Source organism: Solanum verrucosum, unplaced genomic scaffold (genome assembly GCF_900185275.1).
Source record: "Solanum verrucosum unplaced genomic scaffold, falcon-dt-bn FXZP01000277.1, whole genome shotgun sequence".
Classification (NCBI taxonomy): domain Eukaryota; kingdom Viridiplantae; phylum Streptophyta; class Magnoliopsida; order Solanales; family Solanaceae; genus Solanum; species Solanum verrucosum.
This window is the reverse complement of record NW_026019945.1, coordinates 2988502-3015596: the sequence shown is the minus strand read 5'-3', so window position 1 is coordinate 3015596 and position 27095 is coordinate 2988502. Positions and strand designations below refer to the sequence as shown.

General features: G+C 29.5%; 1 protein-coding gene across 1 annotated transcript; it reads right to left on the bottom strand.

Annotated features, from left to right (window-relative positions):
* Positions 1–12473: 12473 nt before the first annotated feature.
* On the bottom strand, positions 12474–17654 carry LOC125839181 (proton pump-interactor 1-like). Its single transcript, XM_049518153.1, has 8 exons — positions 17477–17654; positions 15719–16119; positions 15190–15384; positions 14888–15067; positions 14568–14762; positions 13611–13709; positions 13001–13534; positions 12474–12805 (listed from the first exon to the last, which is right to left on the bottom strand). The coding sequence occupies exons 2-8, from the start codon at positions 16082–16084 to the stop codon at positions 12485–12487; spliced, it is 1890 nt and encodes a 629-aa protein (XP_049374110.1). The 5' UTR covers positions 16085–16119; positions 17477–17654; the 3' UTR covers positions 12474–12484.
* Between the last annotated feature and the right edge of the window lie 9441 nt (positions 17655–27095).

The window sequence follows — 27095 nt, the reverse complement described above, 5'->3', positions numbered from 1 at the left end:
ATACATAATATTTTGAAATTGTAGATAATAATAGTATATATGGCAGTGAAGTATGTCTAATTAATTATGTAGGCTCTTCTTCATTAAAACAAGGGAAATTTTTGCAAATAGCCACTATAATAAACTTAATTACGCTCCATATATATCTATAGTTTGCATAATTACGAGTTGTAGCTATAGTTTAAATTGTCTCATTTGTATAATTTGTGAGTGAGTTTGTATAATTGGCGGGTACGTTTGTATAATTGAGTTATTTTTGTATAAACTCGAAATAACGAATTTATACAAATACAAACATCTTAACTTTAAACAATTATACAAAATTACATTATACAAAAGTTATACAAATCATATCATACAAATTCTGAATTATACAAACTTGAAACCTCAGCTCACGTAATTATTACTGAATGTTGATCACGAGTAGTAATTAACTAAAACTATAGCTATGATGACTAGTTATCTAATATATATTTGTTTAACCATGTAATTTTTCCTTTAAAAACAATCCAATATGATACATCACAACATAACACAGTATGATACATTATGAAACAATAAGTAATAATCGTGTGTAACCGATCGAGTAATGATAATACGAATCACCTATCGTGCGCTTCCAAATTGACTAAACCTTTCGTCGGCTGAGATCTAGCATGAGAGGCCGTGAGAAACCAAGTGCCTCGCGCTTTGCCCGCCGAGAAATCGGATCTTTCAACGTGAATAATAATATATATTAGGCTTATGTATTAAGCAAGATTAATCTCTTGTTATTGTCTCTTTAAGCTATGGCACCTAAATTACTATTCACTCTACCACCACACACCCCCTTTTGGCCTTTTCATCTTAATGGCCATTTAAGACTTTGTAATGACGTGTTAGCCTATGATAGTATACAAAGGATTTTAATTAGGATTTAAATCCATTCACACTAATATGTAAGAAAAAAATTATAGTGTCAAGAGAGTAATTTAACATGTTATAGTAGGTTATTTATAAGGCGATTATATTCATACTTGAGATGATCTAGTTAATTTGATATATAACTATTTATTATTTACGCAAAATAACCAATCAGTTTATAGCTCACGATAATGACAGAGCGGCCTGAATAATTGGCTCATTTACCAGGCAGAGTTTCACAAAATCTTCCCTATTTGCCTTCCATTACATAGAAAATGACTATTTTTATGCAAGGCACAATGCTAAATTGCTAATCATTTTTTGGCACTCGCTTTGAGGTCCAACTAATTTAAATATGGCACCGAAAAAGTCTATTTGAGGGGTAAACACATTTTACCATAGAAAGATGATTTATATTTAAAAGGCTAGAATCTAAAATTTATAATTAAAGATACTTACCACTCCACTACATACAACTTTTTGCCAACCTCTACAAGTATTGTCATAAACTTTTTGAATTAATCCATCACAAAGCTTGCTTTTGTTTGGACGATCACTTCAAATTAAAACTAGTTCTAGGTACAAAATGTTTTTGTTTCATTGCTAGAAACACTTCCATAGTCGATTTAGACTTTTTCAAACAATGTTAATTAACACATTTAATTATTCCACTATCTATTTTAATTATAAAGGTCAAACTTACTCCTTGGAATACTCATGAGATTCATAGCTATATGTGTCACTAGGATCTAGAGCTTTTCACTAATTAATTAACTAATTAACAATTTTCCATCTAATTAATTCTGCCACAAGCAGAGAACAATCCCTCCCTTAAAACAAGGAATATTTTATCACACAACCATCAACTCAAAATCATATATATAAGACATATATCACATACTTCAATTTCACTCACAATTTTTTTTTACAAAAAAAATGGCATACATTTTACTCAAATTCATTGCCATTATTCTCCTTATTTCATCAACAAACGCTAATCCAAACTCTCTTTTTCACTACGACGATGAAGAAGAGTCGATTTACACCCTCGATATGCCTTTTACTAGCTTGAGGAGCTCGAAAAAAGTGACTACGATCAAAAAAGGAGCAAGTTGTGACGCGAATCGTAATAATATTTGCAATGGAGTATCGGCAAATAAAGGGACAAGTATGCTTTATTGTTGTAAGAAACATTGTAGAAATGTGTTAGGTGACATGAATAATTGTGGAAAGTGTCAAAATAAATGTAATTTGTTACAACGTTGTTGTGGTGGGGTATGTACTAGAGTGATTGATGATCCTAAGAATTGTGGCAAATGTAATAGAGTTTGTAAGTCTGGGGTGAAATGTGAAAATGGATATTGTGGGTATGCTTAATTAAGGGGGATTATAATGGGTTGAGTTGATACGATAATAATATATTCAGTGTAATTTCACGAGTGGGATCTGAAATTGGTTGAGTGAGCCCATATAGTTAGTAAGTACTATATATCATTACTATTAAGTTTTTTTTTTGTTTTTTTTTTTTTATGTTTTTTGCATAGAGGAGGAGGACTAGTTTTTTGTACCTAAGATTCAACAAGCTCCATTTGATACAAAGATTTTTACATAGGGAAGAAATTAATACTTGTGACTATGTTGTCATTAATAAAAAGTATGTGATCTTGTTCTTGGTATTTTTGTTTAAGGGTGTGATCTAACCGTTAATGAAATAAGTGAAACTGTAACAAACATATAAAAAATTACAAGATTTCAAGTTGGTCCGAACAATCTTATATTATTTGAAAAAGTCTATCATTTAAGTACTATTGTAGTTCTTGTTTTTGGTTAATCATTGTTTAGTATTATTTTTAATAATGATCTATCCTAATATGTTGTTTATGGACTATGGTATTTCTATTAACGTATGATTTATTTGATGTTTTGGTTACTTTTGCATTGTTCCTTGTTGTCTGATATATTCTCTTCATTGTCCCCTTCTACTTTACACCGAGATTTGTTGCACTTGAGCCAAGGGTCTTCCTGAAACAACCTCTCTACCTCAATGAGATATAGTGGTAAGGTTTGCGTACATTCTACCATTCTACCTTTCCCAGACCTCACTTATGAGATTTCACTGGGTATGTTATTGTTGTTGTTGGACCATTTAAATAATTGGCTAGGAACAACGATAAAGTAGTCTCCAAGTGACTTATCGGTTATGGATTCAAGCTCTAAAATCATCATGATCATAAAATGTCTACATCACACCCACGTTGTAAGATATACTACATATTTGTATCTATTTAGTGATCAGTCCGCTGGTTTTTCTAATCAAATATTGACTGCATTTGCTAGAGTATATTGTGTAAGGTTTGTTTAGTTTGGCTTCTTCCTCTTGATCATTTAGTCCTTTTTTCTTTATTACCAAAAAGTGTATAAAATTCATTCTTTTAATAAAAAATTCAACCAAACAAAACAAAACAAAAACCTAAAAAGTAGGTATGTAATTAAACAAATTGCTAAATTTCCATTTTAAAATTACTCATGAATCATTTAAAATTAAATACTGTAATAAATAAAAATAATAATTAGTAATGTCTATGTAATATGTAAGTCCTAAGGAATTATACCAAAGATTTTTTTTTAAAAAATATATGCGTAACCAATACGGTAATGTCATCATAATCATGTTAAATGTGTGGTTCTTTCTAGAAAAAAATAATATAGAGATAATTAGTGTACTTAATTTGATGGAAATCCAATTAAAGTGCCAGCGGCAATTTTAAGCTTACTTAACAAATTTATTTCACTCTATTTAGTTTTTGCTTTGGTTGGTCAAAATTGATATGACTGATCACAACTTTTTTTTTCTTCTTGAAATAGAAGAATTTTATTCATATATTAAGATTCGTCGTTGGACGTACAAAAATTAAGGAACTGATCTTTAACGAAATAGTTCCACAAGCATAATAGGATACATTACAAAAAAAAATGCTACAAAAACACAAGAATTGTTAATATCCATATTTAGTTCCATAGATTTCCTTTCATGTCATCCGAGAATATCTGATGATCTGCTTCCAGTAGGGGTGTGCACTATTCGAATTAAACCGAATAATCAAACCAAATCAAATCGAATTTTTAATTGGATTGGTTTTTTGGTTTTTTGGATTGGTTTTGGATTAATAAATTACTTTGTTTGGTTTTTTGGTTTGGTTTCGGATTTTAAAAAATAAAAACCGAAAAAAACCATTTTTTTTTTTAATATATATATATTATGTTTAGGCTTAGAATTAAGTTGGAGTTAACCACTTTTGTCCCTTTTTGGTTATTGTCTTTCATGATGATTACGTTTATATTTTATGTTTGAATTACATCTATAATAGGTATACTTATAAGTATTGTATTTTAAGTTTTACTTATGATAGTATATTTAAGGGATTAAATATTATTACTTTGGTTATATAAGTTATTAATTATTGACATAACCGAATAGCCAAACCGAAAAAAACCGAACCGAATAGAGGAAAACCAAACCAAACCAAATTTATTTTGGATCGGATTGGGTTACACTTTTACAAAACCAAAAATCGAAAATCCAAACTGAATAGTGTAAAACCAAACCGAAAAACCGAATGCACACCCCTAGCTTCCAGGGTGGCTCAATGTCTTTATAAATGAGGTATCATCTTAGAATTCAAATTTGAGGGCTTCATTTTAATAATAATAGAATTATTATAAATATTACCAAATATTTTTTAACAAAAAGTAAATTATATTGTGTTTTTCTTTTAGTTAATTTCGAAACAGTAAAGAATGTTTCTTTCTTTTTTGTCAATTTTTAAATTTAACTTTCACCTAACACGTTTAAGGCCACAAGATTAAAAAATATTTTGGTATATATATAGTTTAAAACCACAGAAAAATAAAGCTTTTTATTAAAGAGAAAAAATAACTTTGATTTTTATTTTATTTTTTAAAAAAGTTAAGCCTCCAATTTGTTTTTGACTTTAGGCCAAGATTAACTTGAGTTGTCACTTTCTGCTACTATATTAGTCTCATTTGGAAGGACTAATAACAACTTGTTTTAGAGTGAAAATTTTATATAACCAATCGCACCATGTTTAGAATTGAGACATAATTATTACGAGTTGATAATGTGAGCTTAAATTGACCATTAACACTATCATTATAATCAAAACAAAGCTTCAAAGAGTGTAAAATAGTATAACATGCAATTTTATCTTTTCATTACAAAAAGGAGAAAGGAAAATGTTGTATGTCAAATCCCACTCAAAGTCAATATTGGGACAAAATTTGTTGTTCACCACAAAGGAAATTTCAATAGAACTTCCCACTAATTTAGAGCAGAGTCGTAAATTTGCTAAAAGGAGTTACCTCAATCGGCGTTGATTTTTCTGCGCCTTGAAAGGGAAAAGATCAGTGTTCATCATTATGAAATTGATAGACTTTTTTACATATACCAATTAGTATATAAAAATTACAGGAAGGCGCTGATTTTTAATCAGAATGAAATAATTTATTTATTTTAATTTATAGGACGGCGCAGAAAATTTAGAACAACAAATTTCCTTTTAGCAGTATAAGTTAGAGCAGGTTATAGATTTTATGGGAAATCATGTATCTTATTAAGGAAGTTTTCAATTTAGTATAAGCATTATAAATCAGTGTTCATCATTATCTGAAATTGATAGACTTTTGTACATATATGATATATACCAATTAGTATATAAAGAAATTACAGGAAGGCTTTTAATTGGAATGAAATAAAACAAAAAATTACAAGAGGTGTGCCTCGTAAAGTGCAAGGCAGTTGAGCCTTTTAAGGCGCATCGGATTTTACGCCTTGCGATGGTCATCCTAATTATTCAATCGTTACAATATTGCCCTTTTGGTTCTAAAATAAATTTTGTTATACCTTTGAAATTTTTGACAATTTTTTTAATTCTTTTGGCTCCGAACTCTTTAATAGTGGGACAAGAGGGATATCATATTCCTCGTTTCTGTCTTAAATGACGCCATTAAATCTAAATTTTTTTGTTACTTCTCTTATATGAGAGGGAATAGAAGCGCTTTCAGCTAACAGAAATTGACAGAAAAACCCTCAACTTTCTATCTAATTATTAGAGATGGTATATCCAATTACGGTTAGGGTCATCAAGTAGTTTTGTAATTTCAACAAAATAAAGCAGTTTCATTGGCTGGTGAAGCAAGTAGTGCTTAAAATTTGAGATTTGCTGGCATGAGTGTTTTATTATTTTTTTTTACCCTTTAACACTCTTAAAAAGGTGTGAATAGATGATGATCCTATTTTTAATCTGCTTGACCATAATCATCATTTTTTCACTTATCCATTTTGACAAATCAAGAAAGGATAATTACTTGTCCATTTTTTCTTTTATAGTTGTACCTAAGTACTTGTCCATTTTGTCAAATCAAGAAAGGACAAATTTTTTTTACCTATAATACCCTCAATTAAATGATTAATTACTTTGAAAAATGTAAAACTTTCCATCTACTTCATAATTAATAGGGGTAAAATGGTAAACTCACTATGTCATTAATTGTTTTCTTAATTATGTGTCAATTCAAAAGTGGACAAGTAATTAGGGACAGAGTGAGTACTAAAAGTGGGAAGAATCTAAGTCAAAAAGTTAAATTACGAAAATTAATTTATTTTCTTAAAATTATTTAATTTTTTTTTTCATTTAATTTTTTTTTCGGGATTCAAAGAATTTTGACTGTTCGTATTATGGTAATTAATACTCCTATTTTCAAGACTTACAATTCAATACACATTATTAAATTGCAAGTTATTATTAGCAAGAAAAAACCAACAATCTTTACATCTTCCACGTAGTAATAGCGATTATTTTTCATAATCATAGTTACTATGAATTTTTTAATAATTAGTCATAACGATTTTCCATTACACATTTAATATGTTTGAATTCTTTTACATATTCTATCCTTAGATTACAGTTTTATTTCAACATTACATTTAAATGTTATAAATTGTTTAATAAATTAAATAGTAAATCATCATATTAATATACATAAATTATCACTAACTCATCATTATGTGAATGTATGTAACACCCACTAATTATATTCATTACTCCCTCTGTCCCTAATTACTTGTCCACTTTTCCTTTTATAGTTGTCCTTAATTACTTGTCCACTTTTCCTTTTATAGTTGTCCCTAATTACTTGTCCATTTGTCCTTTTATAGTTGTCCCTAATTACTTGTCCATTTTGACAAATCAAGAAAGGACAATTTTTTTTACCTATTATACCCTCAATTAAATGACTAATTACTTTGAAAAATGCAAAACTTTTCATCCGCTTCATAATTAATAGGGGTAAAATGGTAAACTTACTATGTCATTAATTGATTTCTTAATAGGTGTACATATTCAAAAGTGGACAAGTAATTAGGGACAGAGGGAGTATGTTTTTTACTTTCATCTCCCATCGATAATCTCAAATGGATTAATATCATATTTATGACAACTCTTTGTGTTCCTCAATGCTATCCTATAAATAATGACATTTGACACAATAATGTGCCCACTTAAATCAATTGAAAAAAAAAACATGAGAAAATCTCTATGCTCTCTTCTCTTGTCTCTTTTTGTTTGTTTAGTTTAACCTTTATGTTTCTTGTTTGTTGTTATTGTACAACTTTCTATTGTTGTGTTGTTATTATTATTGAAAAATTACCATGATTTGTTGCTTTGTATACATTAGCCTATCATATGGTATTTTAGTATCCTCATTTGACTATTGAATTTGTGCAATAGTTAGTTATTTTTACTTTATGCACTTTTAGTCAATTTTACAGTTAAAAGTATATTTTTTTAATTAAGAAGATATATGTAGTTCCTATCGAAACAATGATGAATTTTACAATATAAAATTTATATAAAGTATTTTGGGATAAATGTGCAAAGCACGTTCCCAGATCTAGTAATATAAAAACATTGTTGCATTTCAAATAAAACTAGCACGGTATAAATTTTATTTTATTTTTAAAAAAAAGAGAACCTAATTAATTTTTTTAACAAATGAAACAGTAAGATTTTATAGAGTATAGTAACAAATTATGATAAAAGGAAATAAATATGTGTAAATTTCCTATATGACATATATTATAGTACTATTTTCAGGCTATAGCAGTAGATTTAGATTTTCAAGCTATAACATTAAAAATTTCAGGTTAAAACAAATTCACAAATAAAAGAAATGTTTTTATTAATTCGAAAAAAGTTTTTTTTTAAAAAAGAAAAGATAAACGAAAATTTAAAAAAAAACGGAATTAGAGATAATAAAGTAAAAAACTAAAAGTGTGGCCTGTAATTTAATTTGAATTTATTGTAGATAATTAATGATTAGCATGAAATAAAAGATTCAAACAAATTAACAATATTTTTTATCCTTAATTCACTCAAAATCAGTTAAGATAAACTATAAAATCAGATCATATCATTTTTTTTGTAGATAATTAATAAATAACACGAATTAAAGGATTTAAACTTATTAAGATTATTTAGTATCCTTAATTCACTCAAATCAGTTAAAATCAAATAAAAATTCAGATTTTATCTTCTTCTTTTTTCAACGTTTCTCTCTCTTCAATTTGCAACAAAAAAAATTCAACGTTTCTCTCTTCAATTTCAACAAAAAAATCCCGCATTCGAGTAATTGAAGTTTTTTTTCATCTTTGAAAATTCTTGATTTTGTTGTGATGGACAACTACGTCAGTTTTAATCAAACATGGTAAAAGATGGGATCTTTCGGGTTAGTATTTATTATTGTTTAACGTTTGTTTTAGAATGATAGTGAAATGAAACAAAAATGATCAAACTGTTGATTAATTGAAGGTGGAGTCATATTTTGTTAACTGTTGATATCATATTATGTTAGTTGTTGTGAAATGTAAAAAATTTAATGTTTTTTTTGTTTATTTGTTTATTTTGTATACGGTTGTTGTTTTGTGAAATTATAAATTTAATGTGATTTTATGAATAAATTTGATAGAATAAATTAATTGAAACTTGTATGAAAGTGTGCTAATTATTCTGTAAAAATAATTTAATTATAATGTTGACGAATTTATGAAAATTTATTTTATTTGATAATGAATTTGATAGTATAAGTCGAATGAATTATGTATGAAAAGTGTGTTAAGAAATATGTAAAAAAAAAAATTGGAATTCTTGACGAAGTGTATTACAAGTGTTTTAAATTGGTATTAAATGTGAAATTGTTGAGTTTATATTAGTTTTGTTATTTCTGTATAAAGTTGGTGACAATAATTAATTATTTGGGACGAGAAATGTATATAGTTTGAATGAATAATCGTTTTGTATGAAAATGTATAAATTTGGTATGAATGATGATTGTTGTATGAAATGTGTATTAAGTGAGTATTAAATGTGAAATATTATGTTTTGTATGAAATTTATTTTGTAATGTACCGTTTGAATGATATTTGTATGAAAAAATAATGACGAGTGTGTATAATTTTGTTGTTATTATAATGATTTTTATGGATGAAATTTGTATTGTCTTTGGAATGAAAAGTTAATATTATTTAACATATTTCTAATTGATTTGTATAATGTTAGACCAATTGTTTTTTTTTTTTAATGAAACAGAGAATTATGTTGATTTTCAAATGAAATGAATTATATATGAAAGAGGGTTGCTGATGTGAAATTCAAAAGGTTCAAAGTTACTTGCAGTAGATGTTGTCAAGTTGGCCACAACATGAAGCATGTTCAAATTATCCTGTGCAAAACTAATGACTGTTTATTTGTTTAGACTATATATAATTTTTATTTTATTTTGTCGTTTAGATTAATGTTTTGTTTTGATATGAAACATAATTGATTTGAAGTGCATTATAAACTTAGTGTTTAATATACCATTCATTCTTTATACACTGTTCATTCTACATTTGTTTTTTTTTTGTTTTTTTCTTTTTGATTTCAGTAACAAAATCAAAATCGAAATCAGAAGGGGTTTCAACAAATTTCCCCTTCCTCTTCTTCCCCTTTTGATTTGTAGGGGTGACCTTTTTTTTCTTCATTCTTTCTCTCTTTGTCGCTCCTTCAACTTAGATGAACCATCCGTTGTCGGATTTTGAATATTCGCCAGATTTTCAACAATTTTAGGTGGGGGAGGGGGGGGAGGGGAGTTTGAGTTAATATATTAAAATTTGAAACATGAACATCATCATTAGATGTTCCTTCACCCAATCTAGGATTCTTTTGAGGCGTTTCAATGGGTTTCTTAGACATAATTTTGTTGGAAAAAAAATTGGACGAAAGATTGAATGTTGGTGTAGTTGGCTGGTGAGAAAATGAAAGAGAAGAAGGTGAAAGTAGGGTGATAGCGTGTATAGTTGGATATGTGGGAAGGAAGGGTGGTGGGATTGACTAATGGGAGGTTATGAGTATAACATTAAATAAGAAAGTGTAATCAATGTAAAATCCTTATAATTGTGTAAGAGATAATTATGAGGCATTCTTTATTTAAATAATTTAATAATAATAAAAAATTATAAAAAATTACTTATTTAATAAAGTAAAATTTAATGAATTTATAAATAATTAGTGATATGTTATAATCCGTAATTAAACTGTTATAAGCAAGAATTTTTTAAAAGTAAATTTAAAACCTGTAATATTGACTCTTAAATGTGTATATGGGGTGATTTTTATAATAAATATTTTAAGTATAAATTATAGGAACCACATATTATAAGTACTAAATAACATCATATCCCTTCTAGTTTTTTATTTACCAAAAATTCCTTAAAAATGATGTTTGCGGGATACATAGCGTTGTGCACTGGATACATTAGGTTTGATACATTCCACATAGCGGGATACATAGCGTTGTGTACGGGATACATGCGGGATACATAGCGTTGTGCACGAGATACATAGCGTTTGATACATTCCACATAGCATGATACATAGCGTTGTGCACGGGATACATAGGTAAAATAAGGGATTTTTGAAATTTTTGAAATAAGTAAGGATAAATAGATATTAAGGTAAGTAAAGGAGTGTAGTTAAATAATTTGTCCATATTTTAATAATACAACAACATAACTAGAGTTGTCAAAATGGGCTTGGCCCGCTAGGCCGGCCCAATCCAACCTTTGAATTAGATGGGGTTGGGCTCAATTTTTTCAGCCCATTTAGGAACGAGGCTTTTTAGTCCAGCCTCATTTGGCCGCTGGCCTTGTAGGCCCAACCCGCAAGCCTCAGAGGCCAGCCCACGAGCTGTGAATTTAAAAAATATTTATTATATATATTTTAAGTAGTGTTTTACTTGTTAAGATTTTGTCAATAAATAATTTTAAAATGCCAATATAAAATCAAGACTATATTTTTTACATATCTTTTACATTTTAGGATCATTAGCACACTAAATTTTCTTATTAGCCCAAGTTCATTACTCCATTATAACTAAGAATCTTTGACCTCTTTTACTTTTATTTTTATGCCTAATTTTTCACTTCTCCTTTATTGTCTTGTTTTTGAAAATAGTGATCATGTAATATTTTTTGCTCGAATGAAACTTATGAATGTTGTATCTTGGCTATTATGTATTTTTTTTTTGTAAATATTCACTGAAATATGTGTAATTCATCAACGTTCGTATTCTTTCTAACAAAAAAATGTTATCCATTTTTTGATTGAAGGGTCAACCCGTCCCAGCCCGTGACCCGTTTAGAGCTGGGTTGGGCTGCTATTTTATAGGCCCTTCAATTAAAAAGGTCAGCCCGTCCCAACCCATTTAACTCTCTAGCCCGTTAGAATTGGGTTGGGCCAGCCCATTTTGACAGCTCTAAACATAACTGTTATAAAGCTTCCTTCACCCTCTCTTTCATGTTCTATCGTTTATGCAACCATCATACCAAAATGAGCCAATTAGAGGAATATCATACCAACATGTCAACATCTTGAAACCGAACCCCTATTTAATCATAGATTTTGAAAGTAGTTTTTAGAAATATAGTCCATACCAAATTTTTGGGTGAAATTTTGCTTCCACTCCCAAAACTTCGAATGGCATGTCCAACCACAACATCAAGGTTCAAAAAAATCATTTTTTTCAAGCTTCAACTAAATCTACGATCAAATGCTAGCTGAATAGACAGATAATAATTTTTAAAAAGTCAGATGTCTACTAAGGAAAAAAAGTCTAACATGACAACTGATTAAGCAAAATGTCAATATAATTGCAACTACAGCAAAAAAAATAAAAACATGTAGACTGTCTCTCAGTAAGTAATCTCAAGATAGGCCGCACATCTACCAGCAACACATTTATGAGTTTTCCATCCTAAACTATATAGGATGCAAGAAAAAAGAAATATTGTTATGATCAAACTAAACAGTACTTGCTATTGCAGTATTGTAAAAAAAAAAAAACACTAAAGCCAAAGTTTTTGTTTTTTGTTTTGTTTTGTTTTGTTTTCACTCTCCAGTCTCCCCCGCCTCTTTCTACTTTTGAAGATACATGTATCCGATGACTAGCCAGTCTCCCCCGCCTCTTTCTACTTTTGAAGATACATGTATCCGATGACTAGAAGTACCAGAATCGCGAGTGCAGCAGGAGCAACCGCCCATAGCCAGTAGTTTGTTGCTTTCTTGCGCTTTAGCATAGATTTGGGAAGCTCGGAGCCTCTTGCGCGTGTTGCTCTGTGCCTGATGGTGTTCTCTTTCCGTGCCTTGACCTTGGGTGCAACAGTTGCTTCAACAGTCTCCTCTGCATTTTCTTCCTCAGCAATTTCCTCAGGTGTTTCAGTTGGTTCCTCGGTTGGTTCCTGACCAGCAGCAGAAGATCCACCCTTCTTCTTTGCTTTCTTCTCACGTTCCTGAAAGGGATCAAAGTAATGAGATAAGTCTATGGTTAATCTGAAACGTTTACAACCTAAAACTACAAGGAAATGGTAAGCTAAGTTGCAGGGACTCTTCACTTTCGATGCTGCACCCGTTGGATGCGTTTGACATTTTTGAAGAGTCCAAGCAACATAGATGGTATGACTATAAAGAATCAGAGAGAGAATTACCTTGAGCTTCTTTTCAGCTTCTAGCTGAGCTTTCTTTGCAGCTTTTGCAGCTGCTTTCTCGGCCAACTTACGCTTCCTCTCCATAGCCTGTTTATTTTTTGCTATCTCCTCCTCTTTCTTCATTTCCTTCAGTGTAGCCTCATCAACTTCGGTTTTCTTGGGCTTAATATCCTTGGGTAGGTCCAAACCATAGATTTCCTCGTCATCAACAACGACAGCTTTTTTCTCTGTGCTTTTTGTGTTTTTACCATGAGCATCATTCAGCTGCTTGCCACTCTTCTCTTGCTGTTCTTTCTGAATCGGAGCAGCATCAACGGGTGCATGATCTTCCTTAACGGGTTTTGCATTAGCTCTTGCTGGAACTTCAGCACGGGAGACAGTAGGTGCTTCTGGTAACACCAGTGGCTTTTCACCAGGATTCCTCATCCTGCCGTCCCTGCTCAGCTGCCTAATATCAAGCGACTGCAAGAGTCTCCTCTCATAGTCATCTCTAAAAGACTTACTACCACACCAAAGAGAAATGAACTTGTCGACCTAGTGAAAGAAAAAAAGATGATTGTCAATACTAAACACATAAATATAACAACTACCGGTGAAAAATACATCATACCTCTGTAACTGAGAGCTCTTTAAGGGCTCCAACATCCTTTTGATCAGCAAGTTGTTTCACTTTGTGCAACACGTTGGAGTTTTGGTAGAAAGAAGAATTCTGAAAATTGCAGGAAATAGGTTATAAAGACTACATAAGTTTAGAGACTATTTCTCTTGACGCTTGCAGTAATCAAAAAAACATTTCAATTTTTTTAAAGATAACAACGCCCGTGAAAGATTTCAGAGTGTTGACATAAACAAATCAAATCAACTGGCTTCTCCCTTGAGATGTAAAATTTCCTACTCTTTTCTATTCCTTTTTAGGAAGAGCAACCTTCCTTACCTCTCAGCTGCCATCCTTTTAACTGTTTTTTTTCTTTTGGGTGTGTGTGTGTGTCTCTAGAAGCTGTTACCAAGGACGGTTGCGGTAGTCAGTTAAATATACACGAAAGGCACTAGCAAGTTAGAAATCCTCATATATGAGTAAAACCAGAAGTCATCATTTCTATAAAATTCCAGGCAACCATCATGTCACTTACCAGCGCCCGTGAAGCGTGTATCTACCAGTAATGAAATGTTTCTACCTGCTATGATTTCCTAACAAAAAATAGTGTAGACGACGGAGAAATTTTTCTGATCACTCATAAAATTCCTACACATAAGGCAACTACAAAAATACAGGGATAAACACAGGACAACGCAACACAACAAAAACATGTAATCAAACATGGAAACAGATAGATCAAATAGACCATAGATGGGTAGCATATGACATTAAAACAGTAACAAGTAGAAGCACAGTAATTGAAGCATCTCGTATGTAATTGATTGTTGACGATTCACCGAAGGTAAACAATGGGATTGAATCTTTTTTTTGTTTTAATCGGATTGAATTTGAGCATAACATATACCATAAACCCTTTTTTTAACCAAAATAGTAAGACATTTCAATCAACAAGGAAGCAGAGCAGCATACCCCTTCTTCACGCAGTTTTCTCAATTCCAGAATATGTTCATAAGTCTTGTCCCTCTTCTCCACAACGCCCTTCAATTCCTCATCCAATATGCCGATCTGTTTGTTTATGGCATCAATCTGATCATCTATTATCTTAAGCCTGCCCTTAACTTCCTGTTGCCCCTTACGAACTCCATCCAAGCCAACATTCATAAGCTACAACACCAGTGGCAGGTTAGCAGTTATCATATGCAGATTACAGCAAACTAACATTATAAGATTCAGCCACGAAACCTAAATTTTTGCATCTGTATAAGAGAAACATAACATAAAGACCTTACTTTGACCTGGTTCTGGATTGATTCTTTTTCACCCATCGTCTCATGAATTTGTGCCCTTGCAGCAGCAACCTTTTTAACATCTTCCCTTGTTCCTTCAAGTTGTTTGATTTCCCGAAGAATTTGCTTCTCTTCGTTCAGAGGAATGCTTTCATGCTGAATGCGGTATTGCAGACCCTTAATCTACAAAGTTGCCAGAATGAAAATGTCATATTATCATTGTTTGTGTACAATATGAAATTGAGGAATGAACGCAAATAATGACAAAACAAACCTATTAAATAAAGTTATAAATGAGTGCTTACAAGATGATTGAGCTCCTCCTCAGATGAACACACTGTAGGACCCCTCTCTCGGCCTGCATTCCTAGAACCACGGAGCTGGCCCAGGGCCTCATGCAGAGGTACCATTTCCTTTATCTTACCATCAATAGCACTCCAAAATTCCTTATTCTCAGCACTGAGGGCTTTCCTTTGTTCAATGAAAATTGATTTTTCAGCCTGAAAATACTCAAAGACCATTTAATTATTGCCGCCATACTCCCACAAGGCCAGAAATTGGAAAAAAATTGGCAACTAACAAAATGGGTCATGCAATTGGCAATATCAACTTACTAAAGCTTGCTGAATTTGCAGAAATTAGTTAAAACTGTAGGATAACAAGACCTTTCATTTTAACTTTATAATACTTCCAGTTCAACACAGCAAAACATAGTAAAAATCTGATTTTAGGATCATGTCATAAACAACTCCACGATTTTGACAATACAAGAGAGATACCAAGTAATATGCTCTTGAAATGTACAGCCAAAGGAAGATTCACCAAAAAACTTACCCTTTTGGCCTTCAATTTTTCAATGATCTGAGATCTAGCTTGGTTCTTTTTCTGTAGCTCTTTTTCAGCCAGTTCAATTCTGGCCTTCAGTTTTGGGTCGTCAAATCTCCGAAATTTAACAGTATAGAACGAATGGATCTGCTGAGGTTCAGGCCAATCCTCAACCGCATCCTTTGGAACATTGCTCACAGGAATTCTGCTTACTTCCTCCTTCTTAGGTTCTTCAGTCCCATGAGAGCCGAATTTTATTGGCTCGGTAATCCCTGAAACATGATTCGGCATTCCATTTTCTTTCAGAAGATTGATCTGTTCACTTCCAGCTTCAACTGGAACATGAACTAACTTAGCTTCCACCTCTACACCCATATTTCAATGAAATACAAACCGAGAAGTGCCTGATCCTGAAGCAAAGATTGAATACATTAGCAAATTATGTTCAAACTACTACATAAGTGAGAAAGATGCATCAAGAAGACACACGATAATTGATGACAGAAAGAATAACACGATATGGAAGACTTTTAAGTTATACGGCACAGACCCCAAGGTTATCAAAATAATAAATTGGGCGCAAGATGGACTAAACTTTTAAACCATTGGTGCAGAATGATTCATCCCAGGGAATCCTAATAATCCATGATCAAGCTATGAAGCAGTATAAAAATAGATCTTTGATTTAGAGAGCAGCTACTCATTCGAGACTCAATATACCAGAGGTCAGAGAGATCAATAAACAACAAAAAATTTCAGAGTCATCATCTCAGAAGCTGAGCACAGAAAAAAAGCGATCCCATATACATTAACAGCAAAGAAAAGAAGGAAATTGGATAAGGAAAAACCCACAAACCTTAAAGGACAAGAGAAAGCAGCATACAAACTAATCCAGATTCGAAATCAAAAGCAACTATTAGATCTTTAACAAAGATAAACTGAATCCACTAGAAACCAAATATCAACTGTGCACTGATGCAAACAAAGCAAAAACAAACTGAAAAATCAGCTCAAATCACCAAGTACAATCAGTACACATATAGCTAGAGCACAAAAAAGGATCAGATTTTTGCATCAAGAACGGCAAAATTTGAGCTACCCTCCTCCCAAAAAACAAAACCCATATCATTAATACTAAAATTAAAGACAAGGAAACAAACCCCATCGGATAGAAAAAATGAATCCGATAGAAACCAAATCATACTTGCATTGATGCAAAACAAAGCAAAAACAAACTGAAAAATCAGCTCAAATCCCCAATTACAATCAGTACACATATAGCTAGAGCACAAAAAAAGATCAGATTTTTGCATAAAGAAATGCTAAATTTAAGCAACCCTCCTCCTAAAACACAAAACCCACATCATCAATACCAAAACTAAAGAACCAAGTACAATCAGTAGACATACCACAAAAAAGATCAGATTTTAACATCAAGACCAGCTATATCTAAGCAACCCTCCTCCTAAAACACAAAACCCACATCACTAACACCAAAATTAAAGACCCAAGTACAATCAGTAGACATACAGCAGAAACACAAAAAATATCAAATTTTTACATCAAGAACAGCTAAATTTAGCAACCCTCATCCTAAAACACAAAACCCACATCATAAATACTGAAATTAAACACAAGGAAACAAAAACTACCTAAAAAGGATCAAGATCAGTACAGATCAAAAAGAAACCCCCAAAAAAATAAACAGTTAAACTAAGAAGAAACAGTGAAGAAACAAATCAAAACTGAAAATTGGTGAAGACTTACTGAGTATAGCAAAAACAAAATGCAAAGATTTAGAGAAAAGACTGTTACCCCTCGCTCTATTATACCCTTTTTGACAAAAATTAGGGAGGGCCGTTCAAAAGAGAGATTTTTTGAGAGAAGAAACTAGTCAGACCCCTCTTCAGATCTCTTCTATTTTTTCTCTCTCTCTGCTAGTATTAATTCTTGAAAATAATATTGATTTTTTTATTTTTTTATTTTTTTGCAATAAAGAGTGGGAAGTAGGTGGGGTAGTGAGGAGATTATGGTATTTTTATAAATATAAAAAAAAAAACTGTTACAAATAAGCAAAAAGATTAGACCTATAAATATTTATTGACTGTTTTAATTATGAAACAGTAAAGAAAGGGATGTGTGATATTTTTGTCCATTTTTAGCTTATTTTTTCCTTTTTAGCTATTGTGTTTTTTGTGTTAGTAACTATATCAAATCATGTGCAACATATATAGAATTTATTTGTTAAGAGTTTGTTTGGATTAGATTAAGAAAATTTAAAAATAATTGATAAGCATTGAGTGTTTAATAACATTTTAAGGGCTAATGTTAATATAATTAAATTTCTTTAAATAAATAGATCTTAAGTTTAATTTAAATTTAAAAGCCAACTTAGAAAGTGAAAATTGTTCAAACAATATAAATAGACCACTCATTTTTGCTATAGAGAGATTGTTATTGGAAGTAAAAAAAAAATTATGATTATTTTAGTTGACATATTTTTAATTAGAAATAAATGTCCTAAAATAATAATTATTTTAAAAATTAAGATATAATTAATTATTAACTTTTACCTTTATTCTCACTCAATATATGTTAGAGAGATATTAATGTAGTAAAAAGATGATAATTTTAAAATGAAATTCAATAATAAATAACAAGAATGATAGTTGTTTCTTTCTTTTGTTGTCGTTATTTTTCTTTCAGTGTTTTGATTACATTTCTTTTGAGCCTATTGTCTTCATAGTATAGTCTCTCTACTTTAATAGGGGTAAAATCAATGTATAGTATATCCTTTTCAAACTTCATATATAAAATTATACTGTACATATCATTGTTGTTATCGATTAAATTATATTTTTTAACTTGTTTTCTTAAAAAATATGTAAAAGAAAAACATGACAAGTAAAATGGATCGAAGGAGTAATACTACAGGTGTAGAGTAAAATTCCTATAAATACTTTCAATCTCAATAGTAGTAAGAAAATATCTCCCACTACTCTAGTTTAGAAGTTTAATAAAAACAACTTATAGGCCTATAAATTGAGGTAATTTTGGAAAAATAATTTTGGTTTTTGATGTTGTTTAGAGGTAAGTTTTGAGAATTAAACAACACTTGTGTGGTGTGTGAAAGAATTGTACCAAACATTTGCAAATGTTTTGTAAAGCACTAATAAAGGGTATGTACTCTTATTTTTTTTTAAAGTGTTAAATTAAATGAATGTAAAAAAATATTAATACTGTAAATCCTAATGCATGTATATAAAGCAAATACGAAAAAAAATTATGAGAACAATAGAAATAAATCCTAAATTATTCAGATTTTTCATTTCAACTTTGAATTAACTTTTAATAATGTTATGTTTGTAAAGGTTCAAAATTTTCATTTTGAAGTAACATTTGATTTGTCTTTTACAACATTTGTATTTATGCTTAGATTTTTTACTACTAATAAAGTACAATATTAATGCACCATCAATAGAGATGGTGTAGCAGATAAGGTTGCTTCTTTCTTAATTAAAATTCTCAGGTTTGAATCATGAGTATGAAAATCTTTAATAGTGAGCACTTCCCTTCAAATAAAATCTTATACAATGTAAATCCAAACAAATCAAGCTATGATATAGTATCGAACATCGAGCGATAAACAAAACAAAAGATATTAGTGCCGTTTGGACAATGCCATTTTGAGATATTCAGTGGGTACTCACGAGACAACCAAAACAATATTTTTCTTCTTTCTTCTTTGGTTTTATTATCTGTTTTTATTATTTTTTTGAGTTTGATGTGTGTATTTCATAACCAAAAAATTCAACACGTGTTTTGGTGCTTTTGTTTTAAAGGTTTTTAACTTTTACTACTTACCTACCCAAACGTCATATCTTCGTCGATGATTACGAGAAACAAAGCCATCTACATCAAATGACCAACATTACCCTTCAAGTACTTTCACAATATGGGGGGATGGAGGGGTAGTTTGGTAAAGTGTATGAAAGTATTATTAAATCGAAAACGAGTACATCGGGAATATAAGATGAAGGATTAGTACCCCACTCCATCAACCTAGACAGAAACATATGCTTTAGCAAGACAATAAGCAACCTGATTCGCTGATTTCTTAACGATCAACAAAGAGAGAAAAGGTAAATAAATTATATATTAGAAATGTTGAGAGATTAGTTTTTCGGGATGACTAAGTTAGTTAGGAAGTGGTCTACATGAGATCGATTCCCCCTTAATATTTTTTTAGTCGAATATGTCGTATAGCACTTACCTAGTATAATTTACATCCTCTATGTGGTTTGCAAGCTATTACACAATGCACATAAAGTGCTCACCTACAGAGCGATCATCCGAAGAACATAGTTTATAGCAATTATGGATTATTCTAAAATTTCAAAAAATATTGAAAGATTACTTTTTATCAATTGTTTTGATTTGTATTGTTGTAGTATCAAGTTAATTGGACGTATTAGAATTGGAAGTGACTTAGTATTGTTAATTGATGATGTATTAGATATAGGACTAGTATTGATTGAAGTATATGATTAATACATATATTAGTTATATATAGGCTATAAACGCTATCGATCAAAAAACAAAATATATCATGTATATTTTTTTTAATATTTTCTATCAAACGGCATTTCTAATTCTAGTATAGAAACATGTTTACTCTATAAATATTTTTTATATAAATTCTGATTAATTGGAGTATCGAACATCAAATAAGAAACCGTTACGATGAAAAAGTAAGGGAGAATAGAAATATGACAAATATTGTTATAGCTTTATAGGTAGACAGGATTAGGAAGCAACAACCAGATAAGAAATGGCCCATTGGATCTGAGATAATACCAATCTAGCCTACATTCCAAAAACAATTGATATTTTTTAATAATCATTTCGTATTCAATATTTATCGATCTTTAAATTTACATAAATATTAAAATAGGAGAATGATTCTTATCAAGACTACTAATTACTCAAAATTCGAATTTGATAAGTGGATGAATTTCATGCACAACTAATTTTGATAACAAAAAATAAAATAAAAAATCTGATAAAATATTTTATTTATAAACTCAAATAATTCTCCACCATAAAAAATACTTATCAACACTTCAATTTATAATAATGTAAAACATTATTTAACTCAAACTAAAAAATTATTTTTATATTATTCAAATTAAACATATTGATTAGACATAAATTAAATAAATATCAAATATTAAATTAAGCATCATATGTGATAAAGGCAAGGGCTAAAGCAGATTAATTACCCTAAAAAAAATTACTCATTTATGATCAATATTTATATATTTATATAGTTGACTCGAAATAAATTTATATTAACATTATATTTTTTAATATGATGGGCTTGTTTCTCACTGGCCATGTGATATTGCATCTGTAATCATTAATAATCCATATTCAGATGCCTATCAGATTTAATTAGTTAGACTCGGGTTATTTTTATTAAGATTAAAATGTTTAAATTTTATAATGTGAATCTAATTACTAATTAAAGATACACTAACTATGTATAAAGTATGTATATTATTTATATATTACAATATAAAAAAAATTGCTGTTTATTATTTTGATGAGTGGTTATATAGTGTAAAGATTTCAAAAAAAATGTTATTTTTTCATTTCATTTTGTTTGTCTTACTTTCTTTATTAGTCTGCTAAAAAAAATAAGTCTCTTTCGTTTTTTTGGCAATTCTTTATTCTGTATGACATGTTTAAACCATGAGATTAATGCGTATTTTGGTACATTCTACATACCTTCAGTTTATGACCACACTACTTAAAAATCTTCTTTATTTTTTTAAACTTCGTATCAAGTCAAAAACAAACAAACAAATTGAAACGGAGAAGGTATTTCAAAGTTAATGGAGATGGAATATACATGGGCTTGGTCCATTATCACAAGAAGCCCGTAGTGGTTATTGGGATTCTTCATTTATGGGCCTAGCCTTCAAGGAATTGGTCGAAGCTGAAAGCCCAAAATAAACGGGCTTCGAGGAGTTTCATCCGAGCTTCTTTCACCTTGTTTTTTCAAACCTATTTCGAATTGGTTTTTCTTGAGTCTCTATCTATCAAAAATGATCTCCGTACCTAACAAAATAGAAGTAAAGTTTGCGTACATTCTATCTTATTCAGACCCCTCTTATGGGATTACACCGATATATTGTTATTGTTGTTTCAAGGGATTCAATCCAAAGTGTTGTATATTCAATAGTTTTAAAAAGTCTTTCCATTTCACATAGGAGACGTTCGGTTTGTGAGGTATAAAGTATAATAATCTCATAATGTAGAATTATTTTATCCTGTTGAAGGTATTATGTAGTCCTGGATTTATTTATCCCACCATTTATACTATAGTGATGAGATAAGTTATCATATATACATAGTAAGATAACTTATTTCCAACCAAATGATCCTTTATGTAATTGCATTTATCTGGGCTCTGGGCTTTCAATACCCAATAATAGCACTAAATGGGCTTCAATTTGGTCGCCCAAACAGCTTAGCTTTTCAGTTTTCTACTTCGAGCCCACAATGAAAATACTTCTTTAGTTTGTTTTTATTTGTCCATTTCAAACTTTGCACGTCTTTGATCTTGAAAAATGATTTAAGGAATAAGTAGTTAGACTTGAAAAATGATTTGAAAAATAAGCAGTTAACGTTGATGGTATAATTAGTGGAGGAGCCACCTTACATGAACCCCCTTCGGCGGAAAATTATATGATTTATACATGGTTAAAATAAATTTTTAGGTATATATAGTAGATGTCGAACCCCATTCGACTACTTTGTGTATTTATTTTTTCAGATTTTGAACCCCCTTATTAAAAATCTTGGCTCCGCCACTAGATATAATGGAAAAAATAATCATCTATTCTTGATATACTTAAAGATTTAAATGACCAGTAAAAATAAAATTCTATTTTTAAAATACTAAACAAGTAAAATGTGAACAAACTAACACGTCTAAATGCTTGGGTTTGGTCGACTATATATAGAAGCTAAGATGGTGAAGTTGCGCATCCTACTTTTGTGAAGTTGACTAACCTTTATCCATCATTTGCCTAGAAAGAACAAAAAAATGGACTAGCAAGAGACTTTGTGGAATGTTTCCGACTTTTACTTGTCCAGTATTTCAAAAATAATTTGTTTACCCTTGCTTGTTCGTTTAACATATCAATAAAACATAATCATTTTTTCATATGAACAGAGGGAGTACTATTTCAGTGTTAATCAAATAAACTCGAGTTTGAACTTTATTGAATACATAATCATCTTTATTAGATAATTTTTAACTTTTCAATGTGTAACTTTTCAACGTAAATTCAAATTTAACTAAACTCTCAATACAATAACACGATTGAAAAATGAAAAAAATATATAAATTGAAGAATAAGTCAACAAATGCAGAAGTAAAAATTATTACAAATATTATAATTGAATGATAAGTACCTTTTCATTTCTCGATGAGAAGTTTAGATTTGACCTTTTTTGAGTATGTCATCCTCAATATAAATTCAAATTTAATCAAATTTCAATATAATTTTTGAATAGTTAAAAAATGAAAATTATGAAGACGTTTGGATTGGCTCATTTTAAAAAGCTTTTAATTTTAAACTTTTTTTTTCTATTTTTGAATGTATTTTTTTAAAAAGGTAAAAAGTGTCTTTAAACACCTACTTTTAAGCAGAAAAATTAACTAAAAACCAAACTGATTATGATTAACCTATACTCTCTCTGTCCCATATTAGATGAACATCTTATTAAAAGTATTTATCCCATGTTACTTGACCACTTACTAAATTATGATAAAATTAATTAATTTTAATAATATATCCATCTAATATGAAACAAGAAAATATTTTAAAATATCTATTTTTTATAAGACGATATATCGAAATAGAGCCAAATAGGTTAAGTCAACAAAAGAGGAAGTCAATTAATTCGTGGAAAATTGAAGACGAAAAGAAATTAATTAATTAAATATATACATTTTGCGCATTAAAACGCGGTAGATGAGGGTGACCCCACTAAACTTAGATTGTCCTTTTTATTGCTATGTGGGCCCAACTACTTTTAATTTCTTCTATTCGCCTAACCCCCTTAAAGATAAATTTACTAAATACACGGTTTATTTTATCATATTCTCTAAAAAAAATTATAATTTGAAAAAATTACAACTAATTCTACTCTCTTCTTTTCTCGAATAGATCATTTTATGCGATGTATCGATCGGATAGATCATTTTGCGCAATGTATCGATCGAATACATCACTTTACGTGATGTATCGAGACGTTGACTAGTATATCTGAAATCGAGACACAATGTATTGAGACGTTGAGGGATGTATCTAGAATCAAAACACGATGTATCAGGACATTTTTGGATGTATCGAAATTTCACCAAATTTAAAGGATTTTTGTAATTTGAAAAGATTAGGGATTATAATGTAATTAGATCTTATCACTATTAGATTAGTATAAAATTCACATTCTTGTTATGTGGGCCCAACTACTTTTAAATTTCTTGTATTCGCCTAACCTCCAAAGATGGGCCCACGTCCGCGTAATGTCCATTTCTAAGGCCCACTAACTGTGAAACCTATAACCATAAATTACTATTAACATTAAATACAGATCAAAATAAAATAAAAATTAATTTATTTCAGAATTTTATATCACTTGTATTTGTATGTATATGCTGGTAAAGCTATGTTTGTACTTGTGTAGATAGGTTAAAAAGTCGTTTTCCTTCGATTTTTAAAGTGTTTAATTTATTGTGACCTAGTATTAATAGTATAGTCAAAACTTATTAGACTTAAATGAATCGATTGTGTAAGGGTGGTATTTGTCGCTATAATATAGTAGCTTGCCTAAGTAAACAAGTCACTATTAGTTAGGGGTGTGGAATGTGGATGTCAAGTTTCGGGTACAGTCGATTTCACCTAAGCGTTATTTGTTTTTAAAAATCTATTGTTGTAAGACTTAATCATTCAAATAAGGCTAAAATATAAGTAACATATTTAGCACAATTTCAGAATGAGACTTTGGAGATGATAAAGTGTACGCAGATTTTACTCATATTTTTTAAAAATAGAGAGGTTATTATTGAAAGACACTCAACTCAAATAACACATATCAAAGTAGTTTATAAAAAAAAATTAAGAGTGAAGCACAAAAAAATAAATAATAACAAAAATTGAATTACAAGAAGCTACTAAAATACTGTTAATAGTTAATACTGTTGACATGAAAAGAGAAATATATATATATGGTGCTTAATAGTATCACAAAATTAATAATATAAAATAAATAGAATCTTCAACCTATAAACATATCTATAATCTAAATGAACTATCTCAACGAGAATAATACACGTCGCTGCATCATTTTAAATCATTTTGATAATACTAATTTATTTATGTAATAACGTACTACTCCTATCATCTAATAAATAGTATATATATATATATATATATATATATATCAAAATGCCAAAATACATAATTGAATTTGTCGTGCAAAGTGGAATGACACGTTAATTAGACATGTTTTTTAGTCAAAGTCCACCATTTTGTATCCTTTTTAAAATTCAATTTCTTTGTAATTTATAATAGAAAAAAGGAAGGAGAAATTGGGAGTGAAGTTTTTGAGCAAACTTTCGGTTTGGATTGATTTATTTTAAATATTTTGAATTAAAATATTTTTTTAAGTATTAGACTTATAAATACAAATTAAGTGTCTAACTTTTTATATTAAAATAATTTGAAATTACATCCATCATTATAAGTACTAAATATTAGTATAAAAATGTTTATTATTTCATTAATAGATGTAAAGTTTATGTCATAGAAGCTGACATGACTATGATATTGACCTTCTAACTGTATCTTTTCTTGTAAAATAAAGCTTTTTATAAAAAAAAAAAAGATTTTTCAAGTATAGAAGAAACACCGCTAAAAGAAAAGATTAGGGATAGCTCCATTAACGATCAAGAAAAGCGAATTAGTTGAGATTCATCACTTATTATTCCATCCGTTAATTTATATAAAATTACTTAAAATATCCCACTTCTCTAATAAAATGAGTATACTTTATTGAGAATTGCTAGTCGAATCGAACTGTCTCATTTCATAATGTTCTGAGTTCAGTTCGCGTATAACTTTAATTCGTGAACTATTTATATTTTTTGATATACTATTAAAGTATATTTTCAAACAAGGAAATGATACTTGATAGACTTTTAGGTATATATATATAGTTAATTATTTGAGTTCTTTAAAAACAACTTTCTTTTGGGAAAAAAGAAAATTTGGGTTCTATTTCTTCTACCTAATTTATTACAGTAAAACCAAAAGATAATTCAATTCAGGTTCTTCAATATTGGGTTAATTAAAAACATGTCCATCTTTAGACTTAATTTGATTATCAATTTGAATATATTTGAAAACTACATGTCTAGTTAGAATTTATTTGTTCTGATTTATATTGTAATATATTTTTTAGTCTTAGTTTAATTTGGTTTCTTATTATTATAAATAAAGATGTTTGCTAATTATTTTCAATACAAAGAAATAGATAGATCTTGAAGAGTTTATGAATAAAATATTTTCCTTCGATTTACTATGCAAAAGAAAGATAAGGTATACGTACACTCCACATTTTTCAAATTTTAATTGTGAAATTACATCGAATATGTTATTATTTTTGTTACATAAATCTTGAGAATACACATGAGTATGTTTTTTCTTGTTAATCTCATCATGATGGAGTAATTAAGTTTGAGGCAGACAAATATATATGATTAATTTGACAAACTAATGAGTTTAATAATGATTAAAGAAGACGGGTGTAATTGCTTTTCACTTTTTGTTCTCCTTTTGCTAAGGAATTCCACATTCTACATTACACGTAGCCATTCTGACATTTTAAATCACGAATAACTTCTTAAAAAATAAACAACTTTTATAAAATATTTATTGTGCTCCTTTTTGTATAGTCATTTAAATAATTAGATTGGGATTTCAATAATATGATTAATTTGGATTTATAGTGCTAGCCCCATTAGGAATGCGAAGAACTTTTTTTTTTTTACAATAACATACAATTTCATGAATAGAGTTTGAAAATAGTAAAGTGTAAACTATCTTATTCTTAATTAATTAGGTAGGTAGAAAAAATATTTTGAAAAATCATACAATAAATTAAAGTAATTATAAAAAGAAGAACATAAAAATAAAGAAATATGATAACTAATAAAGAATACATTATAGAACATTTAGATAAAGTAAAATAACAAAATCAAAATAATGGAATAACTAAAATAAAATATATTACAGATGATAACATATAT

What these genes read in the sequence shown, in the direction of transcription:
- LOC125839181 (XM_049518153.1), bottom strand. Translation starts at nt 16,084, where the DNA reads ATGGGTGTAGAGGTGGAAGCTAAGTTAGTTCATGTTCCAGTTGAAGCT. An exon ending in AGGAGGAGCTCAATCATCTT is followed by an intron (nt 15,068 to 15,189) that starts GTAAGCACTCAT and finishes GCAACTTTGTAG; the next exon opens with ATTAAGGGTCTGCAATACCG. An exon ending in AAGAGCTCTCAGTTACAGAG is followed by an intron (nt 13,535 to 13,610) that starts GTATGATGTATT and finishes TTCTTTCACTAG; the next exon opens with GTCGACAAGTTCATTTCTCT.